The sequence below is a fragment of the Silurus aristotelis genome (assembly GCF_946808225.1).
Source record: "Silurus aristotelis genome assembly, chromosome: 4".
In the NCBI taxonomy this organism is placed as follows: Eukaryota; Metazoa; Chordata; class Actinopteri; order Siluriformes; family Siluridae; genus Silurus; species Silurus aristotelis.
Window position 1 is genome coordinate 8,313,029 of NC_139577.1, and position 16,191 is coordinate 8,329,219.

At 42.1% G+C, this 16,191-nt stretch overlaps 2 protein-coding genes across 3 annotated transcripts in view; one reads left to right on the top strand and one right to left on the bottom strand.

Annotated features, from left to right (window-relative positions):
* sos2 (son of sevenless homolog 2) overlaps positions 1-3,176 on the top strand; it is a 17,662-nt gene extending 14,486 nt beyond the window's left edge. Inside the window, exon 23 of the mRNA XM_083539867.1 lies at positions 92-3,176. Coding sequence (XP_083395993.1) covers positions 92-634 — 543 coding nt within the window. The 3' untranslated portion in view covers positions 635-3,176. The remainder of the gene's footprint in view (positions 1-91) is intronic.
* LOC310725205 (uncharacterized protein) lies at positions 3,162-15,921 on the bottom strand. 2 transcript variants are annotated; one of them, XM_083539983.1, is made up of 16 exons: positions 15,767-15,921; positions 15,278-15,346; positions 15,031-15,075; positions 14,568-14,732; positions 13,179-13,276; positions 12,941-13,095; positions 12,763-12,816; positions 12,355-12,463; positions 12,039-12,177; positions 11,243-11,344; positions 9,265-9,345; positions 8,955-9,121; positions 5,349-5,489; positions 4,316-4,940; positions 3,717-3,805; positions 3,162-3,610 (listed from the first exon to the last, which is right to left on the bottom strand). In XM_083539983.1, the coding sequence occupies exons 3-16, from the start codon at positions 15,073-15,075 to the stop codon at positions 3,526-3,528; spliced, it is 2,055 nt and encodes a 684-aa protein (XP_083396109.1). In that variant the 5' UTR covers positions 15,278-15,346; positions 15,767-15,921; the 3' UTR covers positions 3,162-3,525. The 2 variants fall into 2 exon arrangements, with proteins under 2 accessions (XP_083396109.1, XP_083396110.1); XM_083539984.1 differs by having other exon boundaries at positions 15,694-15,915.
* Positions 15,922-16,191: the final 270 nt, after the last annotated feature.

A 16,191-nucleotide genomic window follows, 5' to 3' on the forward strand; every position in this document is an offset into this window, starting at 1 on the left:
TCTGTAAAATTGTTACATTTAAAGAAAATGGTATTAGTTTATGTTGTGTGTGTGTGTGTGTGTGTGTGTGTGTGTGTGTGTGTGTGTGTAGTTGAGTTCCCAATCGGACAGTCCACCGGCGATTCCTCCTCGGCTGAGGACCCCTCTTCCTCTCCCTACTCTTCCTCGTTTCACACGAGGAATCGGTGAACAGATGGATGGTTCTTCAAGTCCCCCACCCCCTCCACCCCCTCGTGACCCCATCCCAGAAGTTATACCTCCTGTACCTCAGCGACCCCCTGAAAGCTTCATCAACTGCCCTATGAACCCTGCTGTTTCTCCAGTGGGACGCATTCATTGGGACTACTGCAGCTCGCCCTCGTCCCCCTGCACCCCGCCAGGCACACCCTCCCCTCGCCTTCCACTGCCCCACCCAGGCACTCCGTCTCCCCGTGTTCCTCGCCGCCTCTGCCCCTCCCCTGGCCCTGCACCACCCAACATATGCCACCTGCCTCCTCCCGTTCCACCCAGACACAATTCCACGCCACCGACCTTGCCCAAACTGCCCCCAAAGACTTACAAGAGAGAGCTGTCTCACCCCACACACACACTCTCGCCACCATCGATACACACACTGTCAGACAGCAGCCAGTGATCACCAACCTTCACTTCATTTCTGGGCCAAGATGGGGGCTGAGCTATTCCAGTATCCTGGTTTGAATGAGATACCTTCATAACCCCTTTGTGATTTGGTGGACAGTTTAACTTAGGCTTCTCCCACTCTGGCACAGGGACAGTTGCTCGAGGACATGGGGTGTGTGTTTGACTTTTGTAAACACTGTTCACTAACCAAGCCCCTTTTTATAACAAACAGAAAGTTCTGAGCTTGCTCTCAAAGCTGTCCGGGTCACCGATGATGTCATGCCGGCCGCGGATGTCACAGGAAGCCTGGACAGTGATTGGACGCTGGAGATGTAGTAGGACTCTCGCTGCTGTTCTTCACCACGGCCAAAGTCTTAACCATGTACTGCGGAGGTCAGAGGTCAAAGATGACCGACCCCTGTACCAAGCCGCTCTTATGCTGCCTTTTACTTTACTTACAGCCATGATCTTTGACCTGAGACTGTGACGAGCCTGGAGCATTGGACTTGAAAGATTGGTTCACATGGCAGAACTGTGTCTTTATTTAAAGCCATTAAAACGCCAAGATGATGTCTTAACAACACAAACAGTACATTTCCCATAATGCAACTCTTCAATGATTGTTGTGAATATGAGCGCAATGTCAGGAGGCGGAGCTTGTTTGGCTCGATGATGGTGGTGATAATGATGATGATGACAGTAAAGACATCAGATGTGCCTTTTACACTGTTACCGAACAAAAGTGACTTTCTAGAGCCTTCATCATGCTCAGAACAAAGTGTACACTACCACTGTGTGTGTGTGTGTGTGTGTGTGTGTGTGTGTGTGTGTGTGTGTGTGTGTGTGTGTGTGTATTCTGTATTCTGTACACTGTTCTTCTTGATCTTGTGTCGTTGCTCAGCGCTACACAAACCCAAAACACAACCCGCCTTAATAACACTTGCTGACAATCGTAGCATTAGTTGCAATGATCTCCCTCTATTCACACACACACACACACACACACACACACACACACACACGTTACACTTGTTACACAGCTGAATGAAAGTGTTTCCATTAAATCATACTCTGTTCAAATAGATGGGCTGTGTCCCAAACCACTAGCACACTAAAATCTGTGCCCATTTGAGATTCCTTAACACACACAGGCATACGCCCTACTATTCCACAGTCATGGACATTAATGGTTATGTCCTGAACTGCATCCACCTATGCACCAACATTGGTACATACTTTATAGCAAGGATGATTATAGTCACAATGCTAGCTTCTGTTTACTGCCTGTGGCCCAAACCACTTACTAGTGTACTAAACTTTCTAAAAGTGGTGCACTATTTTAATATACTATTCAGTGAACTATTTATAAGGTTTGGGACATGTCCATAAGGAGACTTCTAATCATACATTCTGTAACAAACCACATAATAGTGTGCTAAAGTCAAACGTGGCTTAGTTTAAATAGTGTTCTATAAAGTATACTGTAGTATACTGTTCATGGTGTGTGTGTGTGTGTGTGTGTGTGTGTGGTGGGAGGGTTCAGTCCTGATATACTAATGAAATAAATAGTGTTATCTGCCATGGGCTGTGTCCCAAACCACTACTCATGTACTACATAGGCTTTGTTTGACACACTGTCTAGTCTCACTCATGGAGAGATCGGAACACCTCCTTTATACACAGTCTTCTACCAATGTGTGTGTCCCAATTCACACACTAGTGTGCTAAATTGCTACCAGAGGTGTGCACAATTCTAGTGTACTTTACATATTCATAATTAATAATAAAAAAAAAAAAAACAGGTGGATGGAAACACATTTTTGCCTGTTACAGAGGTTAGCGCTGATTTGTCGACACGACGTTTGTGTGGCCTCTTTTTTTGTTTCTTTTTATTTGCACTTTAGGGCCGTACTGTTAAGGAGGTGTCCCCAGGTCACATGACCTGCTCCCTGCCTCTCACCCTTAATTCTCACTTTGGCCTGGCTGTGTCCCAAATGCCTCACTAGTGCCTAGTGTTGCTTTCTGCACCCTGCATGCTCATTCCTCTCACCACACATGTACAATCAGAGGAGCTCAGACACATGGAATTGTTCATGTCACTAATCTCCACCTCCCTACTTAGTGCCCTTGTCAGGAGTGCATACTTTCTGAGTAGTTCCCTTACCAGCATGCATGCTAATTGTGTATACCCTGCCCACTCTCACTTCCTGCCTAGTGCCCTAACTTTTTACCTGCATGCTTACTGCAGAAAGCCTCCTGTAATCTAGTGCCCTTATTCAGGATGATTTGGGACACAGCCACACTCTCTGCCTCTTACAGGGGTGAAAACGAGGGCTGTTTCTCAATCTCCCTCATACAAATTCCCTTGATTTTTTAGCCTTTGAGAGGTGCATTAATGATGTCACACTCTGTTATGCTTCACCGTGTGCTCAGGCCGTGTGTGTGTGTGTGTGTGTGTGTGTGTGTGTGTGAGAGAGAAAGTATTTAGGGGTGTGGCCTGTATCCTGTTCTGTATGGGACTCATTAATAAACAGCCAGTCTTATTTTGTACAGAATGTGATGCAATCTCCTCACATGTTTATTTTCTCACGTTTCGGCTTGCGTGATATGTCCAGGGTATGAGGGTCATGTGAAAGAGATGCAGAACTGTAGAAAGAAAAATAAAGGACTCTCTGGAGCTGTGGGGCAGAGGGAAAAGGAAGGTCAGGTGTGTCAGGGGAAACACCATAACTAGTGCTTGCTTCATAATTTACTGGTCAGGTGTGTGTAAGACTGCAGCATTGCATTCTGGGTAAGCAGTGATCCTGGTTCTGTTCTTAAAGGGCCCTCAATCAAGGAGCAGATTCTGATGATGCAGATTATTCCTGGATTGTAATTAGTTGATTTAAGGTCTGAGTCTGTGTGTTAGACGTTGCTGCAAGGACCCTCACTGTCATCGCTGTCATTCCACAGTCCGTTCCCTTCACCACACACACTTCTGTACAAAGACCTGCACACACACACACACACACACACACACACACCAGTGCAGTACGTGTGAGTCAGTTATTATTAATTCTGTTTTATTTTGTTCTCTCTCAGTCAAACGCACTCACCGTGATGAGTCTTTGGGTCTCTGTGGATTAATAATCTGATCAGTCGAGCTGAAGGACACCGTGTTCTCTTTAGTGGAAACTTTATTTCCCTACACACACCCACACACACAGAAGATAAAACCCTATAAGAGCACAATATTTACCTGTAGACTGTTGGGATGTTGTAATCATGCTACATTTCTCTCTAACACACACACACACACACACACACACAGAGCAGTAAAAACAGATGTAGTGTTGATTCAGGAACATTTAGGATCTCCACTGTTCTATCAGACACAGTGATGGCAGCTTGAGGCAAATCAAGGGCCAGATTTATTTTAATTACTATTTAAATTCTGTCCTAGTGAAATTTACATTCCAAAACACACCTTAAAATTTAGAGCATGCTAAATCCTAAATCAACTAAATACAGCCAGATATGTGGTTTAGGATGTGTCCATGAAGTATAAATACTGAACTGAGCTGTATGATTGTCCAGTGGGTGTGTCCATGTTCTAATTGGTTTACGACTAATCACAATGCTAGCAACTGGCAAACGAATGGCAGCAGTAGCTAAAAGCTACAGTTTAGCACAGATGTGTTGAATCAGTTCAGACCTGTTTAAAGGGCGCATCCCAAATTGGTCGGAAGGCTCCAGTGGGAATTTTGCGGCGGTGTTTAGCTGTGCGTCGTCCTGTCCCTGATCCCGTCACACACACTTCAGGAGGCAGAGGTGCAGCGCGGGGGATCTGCCATCGTGTACACACAGTTCCCTCCCTCTGCAAACCCATGCCAGAGTGAGTGTGTGTGTACGACGGCTTTAACAGGACAGGAATCTCGCTGTCCTCCTCGTCTTCATCCTCATCGTCTTCATCCCGTCCCCTCAGTTCAAGCGTGTCTTCAGGGCTGCACGTAGTCACGGATGAGTAATCAAACACTGAAGCATCTCCAACGTCTGCATCCGTGTCTGCGTCGTCGATGCGCTGAGGCAGAGCATAAGTGTCCAAGTGACACACTCGACCATTTGGACCAGGGGAACCGCACAGACGTTCAGCCAAACCTGATGGCGATTTCAGAGTGGGAATAGGGGCAGAAAGTTCTCCTGGAGGGCCGGGATTGTGAAATAGGCTCTGAGGACAACGGGATGGAACTGGGTGGGATTCCACAGCACGGAAATCCCACATGCAGCTCTCTGTCCAGCCAGCAGGGGTCAGTGGCTCACACAGACGTTCACGGGCATTCCTGCACACACACACACACAGCCTATGATCACACATCACATTGTCATACCCAGATACAATCATTAAACATGTATGTGATGTGATGAGAGCTAGCTTCAGAGTCCATCTGTGGATTTTCTAAATACAACTGTTAAGAAAAAAATCGATTAAGAAAAGTCAGCGAGCTGGGGAGAAAAAAAATCACACACACACACACACACACACTACAGAGGTGCGTTGTAAGACATTTAATATAAAAGGAGATGATCCAAGCAGATCTTGTAGATCTGTCCTGCAGTCACAGCTATACACAGTGGGAATTTAGGTTTCTCCTGAAAGCCAGGGAGGAGGCGCCTGCAATTCTCAAAAAAACATCTGCAGGAATGATGGATTATTTCAGAACAAACACTGACAGGGAGACTTGCAGTACCGCAGTATTCCAGCAGGGGCCAGTAAGGGGCGGGGCAGTGTGAGGTGATGAGCTGATCCCCCTTGATGTCCGTTGGAGCGGTATTTGGTGAAGGCGGAGCGCACGCACTCGGGGCTCTGAGCACAACACCTGCTACTGAGGCTATAAATATCTCACACATACACAAACACAAAAACACACACACAGAGCAGTGATTTACGGGTAGCATGTGAGCTAGAAGTGAGTGTGTGAACAAATAAAATGAGTCGCTTTAATGATTGCTTACTGAACATTTCTTTCTGTATCTGTCCTGTATGTATGTATATATGTGTGTGTGTGTGTGTGTGTGTGTGTGTGTGTGTGTGTGTGTGTGTGTGTGTGTGTGTTTGCGCGTGTGTGTGTTCTGTACAAAATAAGACTGGCTGTTTATTAATGAGTCCCATACAGAACAGGATACAGGCCACACCCCTAAACACCTCTCTCTCTCTCTCTCTCTCTCTCTCTCTCTCACACACACACACACACACACACACACTTCTGCCCTAAATGAAATATGCACTACCGCCCGGTCCTCTTATTTTAATCTGTAAATGTAAATGTAAATAAAAATATAATGCAATTATTCGCAAATCTCAAACGCATATTTTATTCATAATAAAACAAAAAATCATATCAAATGTTTAAACTGAGAATATATACCATTCTAGGAAAGAATTGTCATTTTAAATTTGATAGCTGCAAAACATCTCAAAATGTTGGGACAAAGACATTTTTACCACTGTGTAGCATCACACCATCTGCCTGTATCAGGGTTGCAAAGGGGCAGAAAGGGAAAGGGAAATTTCCATAATAACTTCATCTAGGAATTCATCTGGGAACTTAACGATAATTTATTTTGTTTTGGATTTTATTTAATTGTAAATAAAACAATTATATATATTTATTTATATATATTTCACAATATTTCTGTTATGTTCTGTATTTTTTATCAAATAAATGCAAGCTTGATGAGCATAAGACTTATTTCAAAAACGTTTAAAATAGTAATGTGTCCAATCTATTAGTCAAATTGCAATACCATAGATGAATATATTTACCCAAGTAATATCAAAACTTACTTCAATGAATGTAATCTTAAAATGCAGAACTGTGGCATTTTTTTTTTTGGGCATTTTTTTTTTAATGATCCCACCTAAATGTCTATTGTTTTTTACAACTGTATAATTTTATTGTACAATATCTTACATACAGCAGAGGGAAGTTTAAAATAAATATTTATGTAATATTTATGTACTGTAATTTCCGGAATATTAAGCGCACCCATATATAAGCCGCACCCACTGAATTTGACAAAGATTTTTATTTTTATTATAAATAACACCTGTCTATAAGCCGCAGGTGTCTACACTGAAACTAATGAACTTTACACAGGCTTTAAGGCAAGACAGGGTCTGTTACACGGTGTAACGGGTGAAATATGTTGTGGCTCCTTTAAGAGCAGAGCGACATTTTGGGACTAGCCTGCTGCCAAATTTTTCCGGTATTACTGCATGTGTGCAAGACCGAGGAATATGTCCTTATTATTTTCTGATGCTCATTTCTAAAAATTTCTTTGACTAACCTGTAACGCTGTTGCCAAGAAAAATAAAAAAGCACGAGTTTTGAAAACCTGTCTGTGCTTATATGATTTCCCCGAGCTATCCCATGACCCTGAAACAACGCGTTACAACGGCTTGTATCTAAACAGTAGCCTACCAAGAAAGTCATTGTTTACTGTCTTCCTCCTTCCTTTCACAACTATTTCTTTTGGCATTGTCGTACGTTTAAAAATCACCACCGGTGAAAGTTTTTCTCCCGATGCCGTGCAGCTCAGAACACAGGTGAGGTGCGTTTTTTCGTTTCAGTTCGGAAATTTCATTGGTCTAATGTTATGTCGCTCAGTTTTTTGGCTTGAAGTTTGTGAAACCGGGAAAAACCCAGGAAAATCCATAAATTAGCCGCTTCGTTGTTTAAGCCGCGGGGTTCAAAACGTGGGAAAAAAGTAGCGGCTTATAGTCCGAAAAATACGGTAATTTACATAAATACTTGCCAAAATGGATATTTTTTGACAATATTTTGTGTGCAGGACACAAAAAATTATCTGTGTTATTATGGAGAAATGCATACTGCATGCAGTGGGTCTGGCCTCAGGTAATTGTGCATGTGATGGATGAATGTGCAGGGTAGAAATTCAACTGAAATTGCATTAAATCTGGTTGTTTTAACCAAAATTATCATGTAAGACATTTTTTTCAACTACATTTAAGTTCCCTGTTATAGACTAATCTGCAATTTTGTAAAGGTACAAAGTTTTCCAGTCTTAACAATTCCTAAAATTTTGCTTCCCTAGTCCATGTATATCTGGCAGTTACTGACATTTTGGTAGAGGAATGTAATTCCATATGCGTCTGATAGAGGATTTTAGCGGCTCTACAGTTCTGCATGTCCTTTGATGTATTTTTCAATTCATGATGAGCCAAATGTTTTCAAATTTTGAAAAGTATAAACTGCAGGCAGGCCAGTTCAGCACCCGGACTCTTCTACTACAAAGTTATGCTATTGTAATTAATGCAGTATACAATTAGCTTTGTCTTGCTCAAATCTGCAAGGTCTTCCGTGAAAAAGAAGTTTTCTGGATGAAAACAAATGTTGCTCTAAAACTTGTAAATAACATTCAGCATTAATGGAGCTTTTTTAAATGTGTATATTTAGCTGCTCATTCCACAGGCAGGTGAATGGCCTCCCATACCATCAGAGATGCGGCTTTTTAAACTGCCAGATGGTCCTTAGCCTCTTTAGTCCAGAGGTTGTGGTGTCCATGGTTCCCAAAAAGCAATTTTTTGATTTGTCTAACCAAAGACCATTTTTCCACTTTGCCTCAGTACATTTTGAATTAGCTTTAGCCCAGCGAGGATGGTGTCATTTTTGGATCATTTTCACACAAGCCTTATTTTTTGCATGATAGAGATTCTAACCTGCATTTGTGGATGACTGAAACCTGTGTTCACAGACTATTGATTTTATGGAGTTGTTAATGAGCCCATGCAGTATTTTCCATTACAGAATCATAACTGTTTTAAATGCAGTGTTGCCTGAAGCCCCGAAGATCACAGCCATTGAATGTTGATTTTCAACATTATGCACAGAGATTAATCCAGATTCTTTATCTGGATTTTTTATCCGGATTATATTTCCTTAATGATGAAATATTTAACTGTATTTTATGTTGAAGGACATTATTCTGAAATTGTTCCAATATTTGTAAACAAAGTCTTTTACTTTACTTCTGAGAGACTTTGTCTCATTCTAAAATACACTATTTAAACCCACTCATCTTATTGACCTGCTGTCAATTAACCTCATTAGTTGCTAAATGTTTCTCCAACTGTTTAAATTGAATAACAATTACTTTTCCGTTTTGCCAAATATATTCTATATTCTATTGTGAATAACATATGGGTTTATAAGATTTGCAAGTCACTGCCTTCTGTTTTTATTTACATTTTACTCAGTGTCCCATGGAATTTGGATTGTAAATCATCTATAGAAAGTGTGAGCTGTAGAGACAAGGAGAAAGAGAACACAGACCCGTTTGCTGACTCCGCCCCTTCATTTGGACACACTGCCACATCAGTCCATCTCCCCGCCCTCTCCAGGGTCATATGACATTGTGTGTAAAGGTTGCAAAGCACCTGATTGCTTTTGTGTAGCGAGCGCCAGTCTGAGTGTTCAGCACTCAAGCAGCTCAGCAGCACCTAACACACACACACACACACACACACACACACACACACACACACACACACACACACACACACACACACACACACACATACAGATCGCATCAGAGTGTGTATAAGAGTAAACCTCTGTTTGTGTGGGTGTGTGTGATACACACCTGCACAGTGTTCAGGTAGGTGTGTAGACGTGTCACCGGTGCTAACAGAAGTGATAGCAGTCTGAACTTCTCTCCTTCCTCCTGTATAATAATCATCATCATCATCATCATAAACACACAAAAAACACTATACACAAAACTAAAGCTGTTGCTGTCGATTATTTTAGTAATCGAGAATTGTGGAATTAAGTGTTTTTCAGTAATTGAGTAAGTCATTTAGTCAAGTTGAGTAAAAAAATTTGGAATTAGAAAAAACTTTTGTGCTTTTTATGTGGTGGAACCTGGCTTCCATATTAATCTTCTAATTGCCCCTCGCTGTTTACTCCCCGTTACGCCATTTTTCATTCTGCAGCAAATAAAGTGTAAAAGCGTAGCGGGTGGTGCGTCAGTATAATGGTTTGTGGAGAAACACAATGATTCGTGTGTAATTAAATGGACTAAACGAAGCATTGAGACAAATAACCTGCCACTATTAAATCTTGGATTTGAATTACTAGAGTTATTTAAGAAATTGATTCAGCCCTACATTGAACAACTGCACACTGAACACATTTAATTCTTTACCTCCAATTCACACTCACTGGCACTTCTAAATAATCTATACACCGTGATTTCCGGACTATAAGCCGCACCCACTGAATTTGTCAAAAAAAAAAACAATTTTAACATAAATAAGCCGCACCTGTCTATAAGCCGCAGTGGCTACACTAATGTACTTTACACAGGCTTTAACGAAAGACACGTTACACACGGTGTAACGGGTGAAATATGTTGCGCTTCTATTAGGAGCATAGTGGTATTTTGGGAAAAGACCGGCACTGCATTCTTCCGGTATTACTGCGCGTGTGTGTGTGTGTAGGCCGAGGATTATGCCTTTTTATTTTCTGATGCTCATTTCTAAGTTTCTTCGACTAACCCATAACGCTGTTGCAAAGAAAAATAAAAAAGCACGAGTTTTAGAAACCTGTCTGTGCTTATATGATTTGTGTTGCAACTGGAGTTTTAGTGAGCTCTTCCTTCACCCTGACTCAACGCGTTACAACGGCTTGTATCTAAACAGTAGCCTACCAAGTAAGTCATTGTTCACTGTCTTCCTCCTTCCTTTAACAACTACAGTGGCACCTTGACCTACAAGTGCATTAATGTACGAGTTTTCCGAGATATGAGCGGTCACTCTGTCGATATTTTTTTGCTTTGTTACGCAAGCAAAAATTGAGGTACGAGCTCAAGACGTCGCTGCTAGATGGCGAAGCGAAGCCAGAAAGCGAAGATTATGACGAAAATTAAGATAAGCAAAGAAGAAAAAGTAAAAATGTTAAAGTTTAGGGATACGTAGTGTACAGGAGTGATAGTAAAAAATGAGTTTTCCCTCCGCCTCCGCTTATCGCCTCTACCCCCCCTCCACACACACACACACACACACACACACACCCCATCGGCGTATTTGTTAGCTCATGTCATCTCATCTCTAAGGAAAATACACTGAATAAAACCTTATTATATCTTTACATACTCTTTCTATTATGTTTTTATACAAGATTTGTTATTTAGAAATGTATTTTCCAATTTAATAACATAAAACATAAAAATGGGGTGTCATTTTGAGGGTTTCGAACGGATTAATGCCATTTTAAATATTTTCAATATGGAAAACTGATTTTATGTGCGAGCATTTAAGATACAAGCTCGTCTACGGAAGGAAATTAAACTCGTAGGTCAAGGTTCCACTGTATTTCTCTCGGGAGTTTATCACACAGGTAAGGTGCTTTTTTCATTTCCGTTCGGAAATTTCATTGGTCTAATGTTCAGTTCAGTTTTTTGGCTTGAAGTTTGTGGAACCGGGAAAAACCCAGGGAAAATCCATGTATTAGCCGCTTCGTTGTTTAAGCCGCGGGGTTCAAAACGTGGGGAAAAAGTAGCGGCTTATAGTCCAAAAAATACGGTAGTGTACACAGCAGTGAGTGTGTGTGTTTCTGGCCTGTGTGTTGTGCAGTTTGTCGGTTGGATCCCTGCCGAACTCTGTAGTTAGGATAGTCGCCAGCGCTGCTGTGTATCCGAGATACGCATCACAGAATGCTGACTGTGGAGAAACACACACACACACACACACACACACACACACACACACAGAGTGTTACATCAGTGGTCCCCAACCTTTTTTTTTTTTTTGCGCCACTGACCGGTTTAATGTCAGACAATATTTTCACAGACCGGCCTTTAAGGTGTGGCGGATAAATACAACAAAATAAAATAAAATGAACCGCCATAAAAACTTGTATTTTATAAATATAATAATAAATGTGAATCCACTTTGTTTTTTGTTCATTTTGCTCGCTTGGGGGTTTCAATTTAGCGGTAATGTATTATGTGCTTTGGGCCGGAGCAGCCCCTTTAAGAAGCTAGCGGATGGAGGTAAGACATGTGACCCTGGCATCATGACATGCATCAAGAGTGAGTCATAGACAGATGTGGTGGAGAGAATCCGGTAATTTTTCAAAATAAATCATCATTTAGAATATATAATATTGTAAACATCGTTTAGTAAGATATGTATTTCTTCTCTGCGGGGGTTCGGGACCACTTTGTTACACTACAGGAGAGTGTATTAGCGATTGAATCAGGTGTGATATCAGAATCACTGATCTGCATGTAAGTGTAAGTGCTAATGACTGATCTACTTAGGCACAGCTATATTGTATTGTGTGTGTGTGTGTATGTGTGTGTGTGTGTGTGTGTGTGTGTGTGTGTGTGTGTGTGTGTGTGTGTGTGTTTACATTGTCCTGTGTGGTGAGTTTGAGGAAAGCGTCTCCCAGAAGTTTGTTTTGTTCATCACCGCTCAGCTTCTCCTGCAGACTGTTTCTAAACAGCAGGTGGCGCTGCAGCATCTCATCCAGATGTCTGACAAATACCTTACTGACACACACACAAAGGAAAGGAAAGAATGTGGGTTTTGCAAAACATAGAAACAACAACAGTAAGGCTGTGACAGGTTGTAAGAATGATAAACCTGTGTGTGTGTGTGTGTGTGTGTGTGTGTGTGTGTGTGTGTGTGTGTGTGTGTGTGTGTGTGTGTGTGTGTGTGTTAGTTACTGTGCCTCAGTGTGACTGGGTGATGGGGTTCTGTATTTCTCCTGAAGAAGGTTGAGTTTGGAGAAATAATCCCACTCGGACTTTAACAGTGAGAATCTGACACGTCTGCCTGGGAAAATAAACACACACACACACACACACACACACACACACACACACACACACACACACACACACACACACACAGGTTTATCATTCTTACAACCTGTCACAGCCTTACTGTTGTTTTTATGTTTCGCAAAACCCACATCCTTTCCTTTCCTTTACAAGACAACCATACTTCTCATACTGCAACCCCTTTTCTTAATTAATTTTACTATCAGGTTAAATATCACCATGGAAACCAAAATATACATCACATAGCTGTTTATTAGTCTGCACTCAGTGGGCGTGGTCAGTGGGATTTACCTGCTTGTGTGCAGCTTGATGCCCCTTCACCTCTCACATAAGCACAAACCTCACCTAAAACACACACACACACATACACACACACACACACACACACACACACACACACACACACACACACACAATTTTAGAATCAAATCTCATGCTACATTCATGGTGTGTGTTAATCCTGGCTCACCTGCATTATGCCCCACCCACAAACCCTGCAGGTAGCAGTTCAGCAGAAGAGCTCCAGTTGCTGTGCAATGGGCCGGCTCTACAGTCACCTTATTAGCATTTTTCATTCCGTTAGTGATGCTGCTAACATTCTTTATGCCACTACAGCTTGGGGCACTACACACACACACAGACAATAGAGCAGGGAGCACACAATAATAACTAAATCAAATCAAAATCACACCTCCAGGTAATCATACCTATCATTCTGCACTCCTGTGTTACTGTTCGTCTGCTCCAAATTCGCCTGCTCATCACACAACTGACGGATCTGACAACGAATCTCCTCCAGTTCCTCCTACATTCACACACACACACACACACACACACACACACACACACACACACACACACACACATAGTACAGTGGTGTGCTGTAAGACATTTAATATAAAAGGAGCTGATCCAAGCAGGTCCTGTAGATCTTTCCTGCACTCACTCTATGATGAAAAAGTCAATTATTTTAGCAATCGTATATTCTACCGATTATTTCAACGATTACTTGAGTAAACGGAAAAAAAATAACTTTTTCTTGTTGAAAGTGCAATATTAAATATAAAAGAGAAAATAAGACGGGCCTCTTAAAATGAACAAGTAATTTACATACAAGAATATCTGTAAAAAAAAATTACAGATTGCATTTATTGCATTTCATTGACATATTACATCCAAATGCAAATATGAATATATAAATAAAAAATATAAATATAAAAATATATTTCAGATTACTATAAAAATGTAAATGCATTTTAGTTTGAAATGATCTGTCCTGAAGCCTATGGAAGCCCATTTCAACATCATAAACAAAGTTTGCCTAATTCTGATTTTTTTCTGAATCTGAATTGCGAGAACAAAAGTCGGAATTAGGCAAACTTATTTTTTAAGTGTCAGAAACTGGCATCCATATGAATCTCCTTGACCCTCTCTGATTTCTTTCCGTTCCTCTAATTTTTCATTCAGCAGAGACTTCTGTGTTTACCTGTCCAGAGCGCTCCAGAGTTTAGCAAGTGGGGCGACAGTATAATGGTGTGGGGAAACACTGTACTCCGTGTGTAGTAAAAAGGACTAAACGAAACATCGAGGGTAATAATTTCCCTTGAATTTTTGTATTTGAATTACTCGAGTTACTCAAGGTATCGTCTCAACCCTACACCAAAGCACTCTATGTTCATCGCTTGCTCCACAGTGAAGCAGGTTATAGACTGTGGGGAGAAGATCAGTGTGGGTCCTCCTGCAGTCAGCTGTACTGTTTTGTCAGCATTCAGAGACAGATTGTTGTTCTTGCACCAGACTGTGAGATTTTAAACTTCCTCTCTGTGTGGTGTCTAGTCATCATCACTGAGGAGACAGGTTACAATGGTGTCATCAGAGAATTTACATGGTTGGTAGAAGTTTGTTCTACAGTTTAGGGTTTACTAACCTCAGTTAGATAGATGGCCTTTGTCAAAAAAAAGCTTTTCTGAGGATATATTAGTATGTGCGTTTAAGCTCTGTGTGTGTGTGTGTGTGTGTGTGTGTGTGTGTGTGTGTGTGTGTGTGTGTGTGTGTGTGTGTGTGTGTGTGTGTGTGTGCGTGTGTGTGTGTAGTACCTTAAGTGTAAGAACAAGTGTTTCCAGGTGTAGTGTGCGTTTGTTACAACAGTGTCTCGTCTCTTCCAGCTGGTTCTGAAGCTCTGTGTCTCCAAGCTGAATCTGATTTAACTCCAGAAGAGCACGAGAGAAACCAGACCTGAGCTCCAACACCATGGCCTGCAGCTACACACAAACACACACACACACACACACACACACACACACACACACACACACACACACACACACACACATACATACACACAGTTCCAGGTACACCTTTTTTTATTCCCAGAAATTAGCCACACCCCCTGATCAGGACAGAGATTCTGAAGCAGGGTGACAAGACTTTGTGCAGAAAGAGACCATTAAGTAATTATATACCGACACAATTGATGAGCCGTGTGTGTGTGTGTATGTGTGTGTGTGTGTGTGTGTGTGTGTGTGTGTGTGTGTGTGTGTGTGTGTGTGTGTGTGTTACCTTTGAGATTTCCCTCACTAGCTCTCCCTCTTGAGACTTCATCATCTGTGAGAACACACATACACACACACACACACACACACACACACACACACACAGTATTAAAATCTCCTGAAGGTCTGTTGTGTGAAGTAAAGTGTATAAAACTACAGAGAGGTCTGAGTGTGTGTGTGTGTGTGTGTGTGTGTGTGTGTGTGTGTGTGTGTGTGTGTGTGTGTGTGTGTGCGCGTGCGTGCGCGCGCGTAACCTGGAGCAGGTTGCCCTGCCAGCAAATCCCCTGGTGAAGGAAGTGATACTCGCCAAAGAGCTCCACACCCTAGAGCCCAAAGAGCTCCACACCCTAGAGCCCAGAGAGAGAGAGAGAGAGAGAGAGAGAGAGAGAGAGAGAGAAAGAGAGAGAGAGAGAGATGATAAAAAAGAAAAATAGAACCGACTGAAAACAGAAACGAGAGACAGAAATGTTAAGGCGCATAAAAAAGAAAATACGAGAAAGAAAGAAAGAAAGAAAGAAAGAAAGAAAGAAAGAAAGAAAGAAAGAAAGAAAGAAAGAAAGAAAGAAAGAAAGAAAGAAAGAAAGAAAATCGACCGAAGAATAGAAATGAGAAGAATGGAAGAGGGAGAGAGAAAAGAAGAGCCCTACTTTACTCGCGAGCACACACTTACGCGCGCGCACGCACACCCTTCCCATCACCCCTCCATCATCACCGGACGCGCGCGACAAGGACGCGCTACTCACCACACCGGGGCTCGAGCTCTCCTCTTCCAGTTTTCAATCTAAATGCAGAAAAGTGAGCCGTGATAGAGTCAACAGTGACACTGGAAATAAACGCTAATAAAGAGTGAAGGACAGAGAGATGAGAAACCTATTCAACCCCATCAACACTCACCGAGTGTCACTCAACGCACACACACAAAACAGCGCCACTTCCGGCTCACCAATCTCTCTCTCTCTCTCTCTCTCTCTCTCTCTCTCTCTCTCTCTCTCTCTCTCTCTCTCTCTCTCTCTCTCTCTCTCTCTCTCTCTCTCTCTCTCTCTCTCTCTCTCTCTCTCTCACTCTCTCTCTCTCTCTCTCTCTCTCTCTCTCTCTCTCTCTCTCTCTCTCTCTCCTCTCTCTCTCTCTCTCTCTCTCTCTCTCTCTCTCTCTCTCTCTCTCTCTCTCC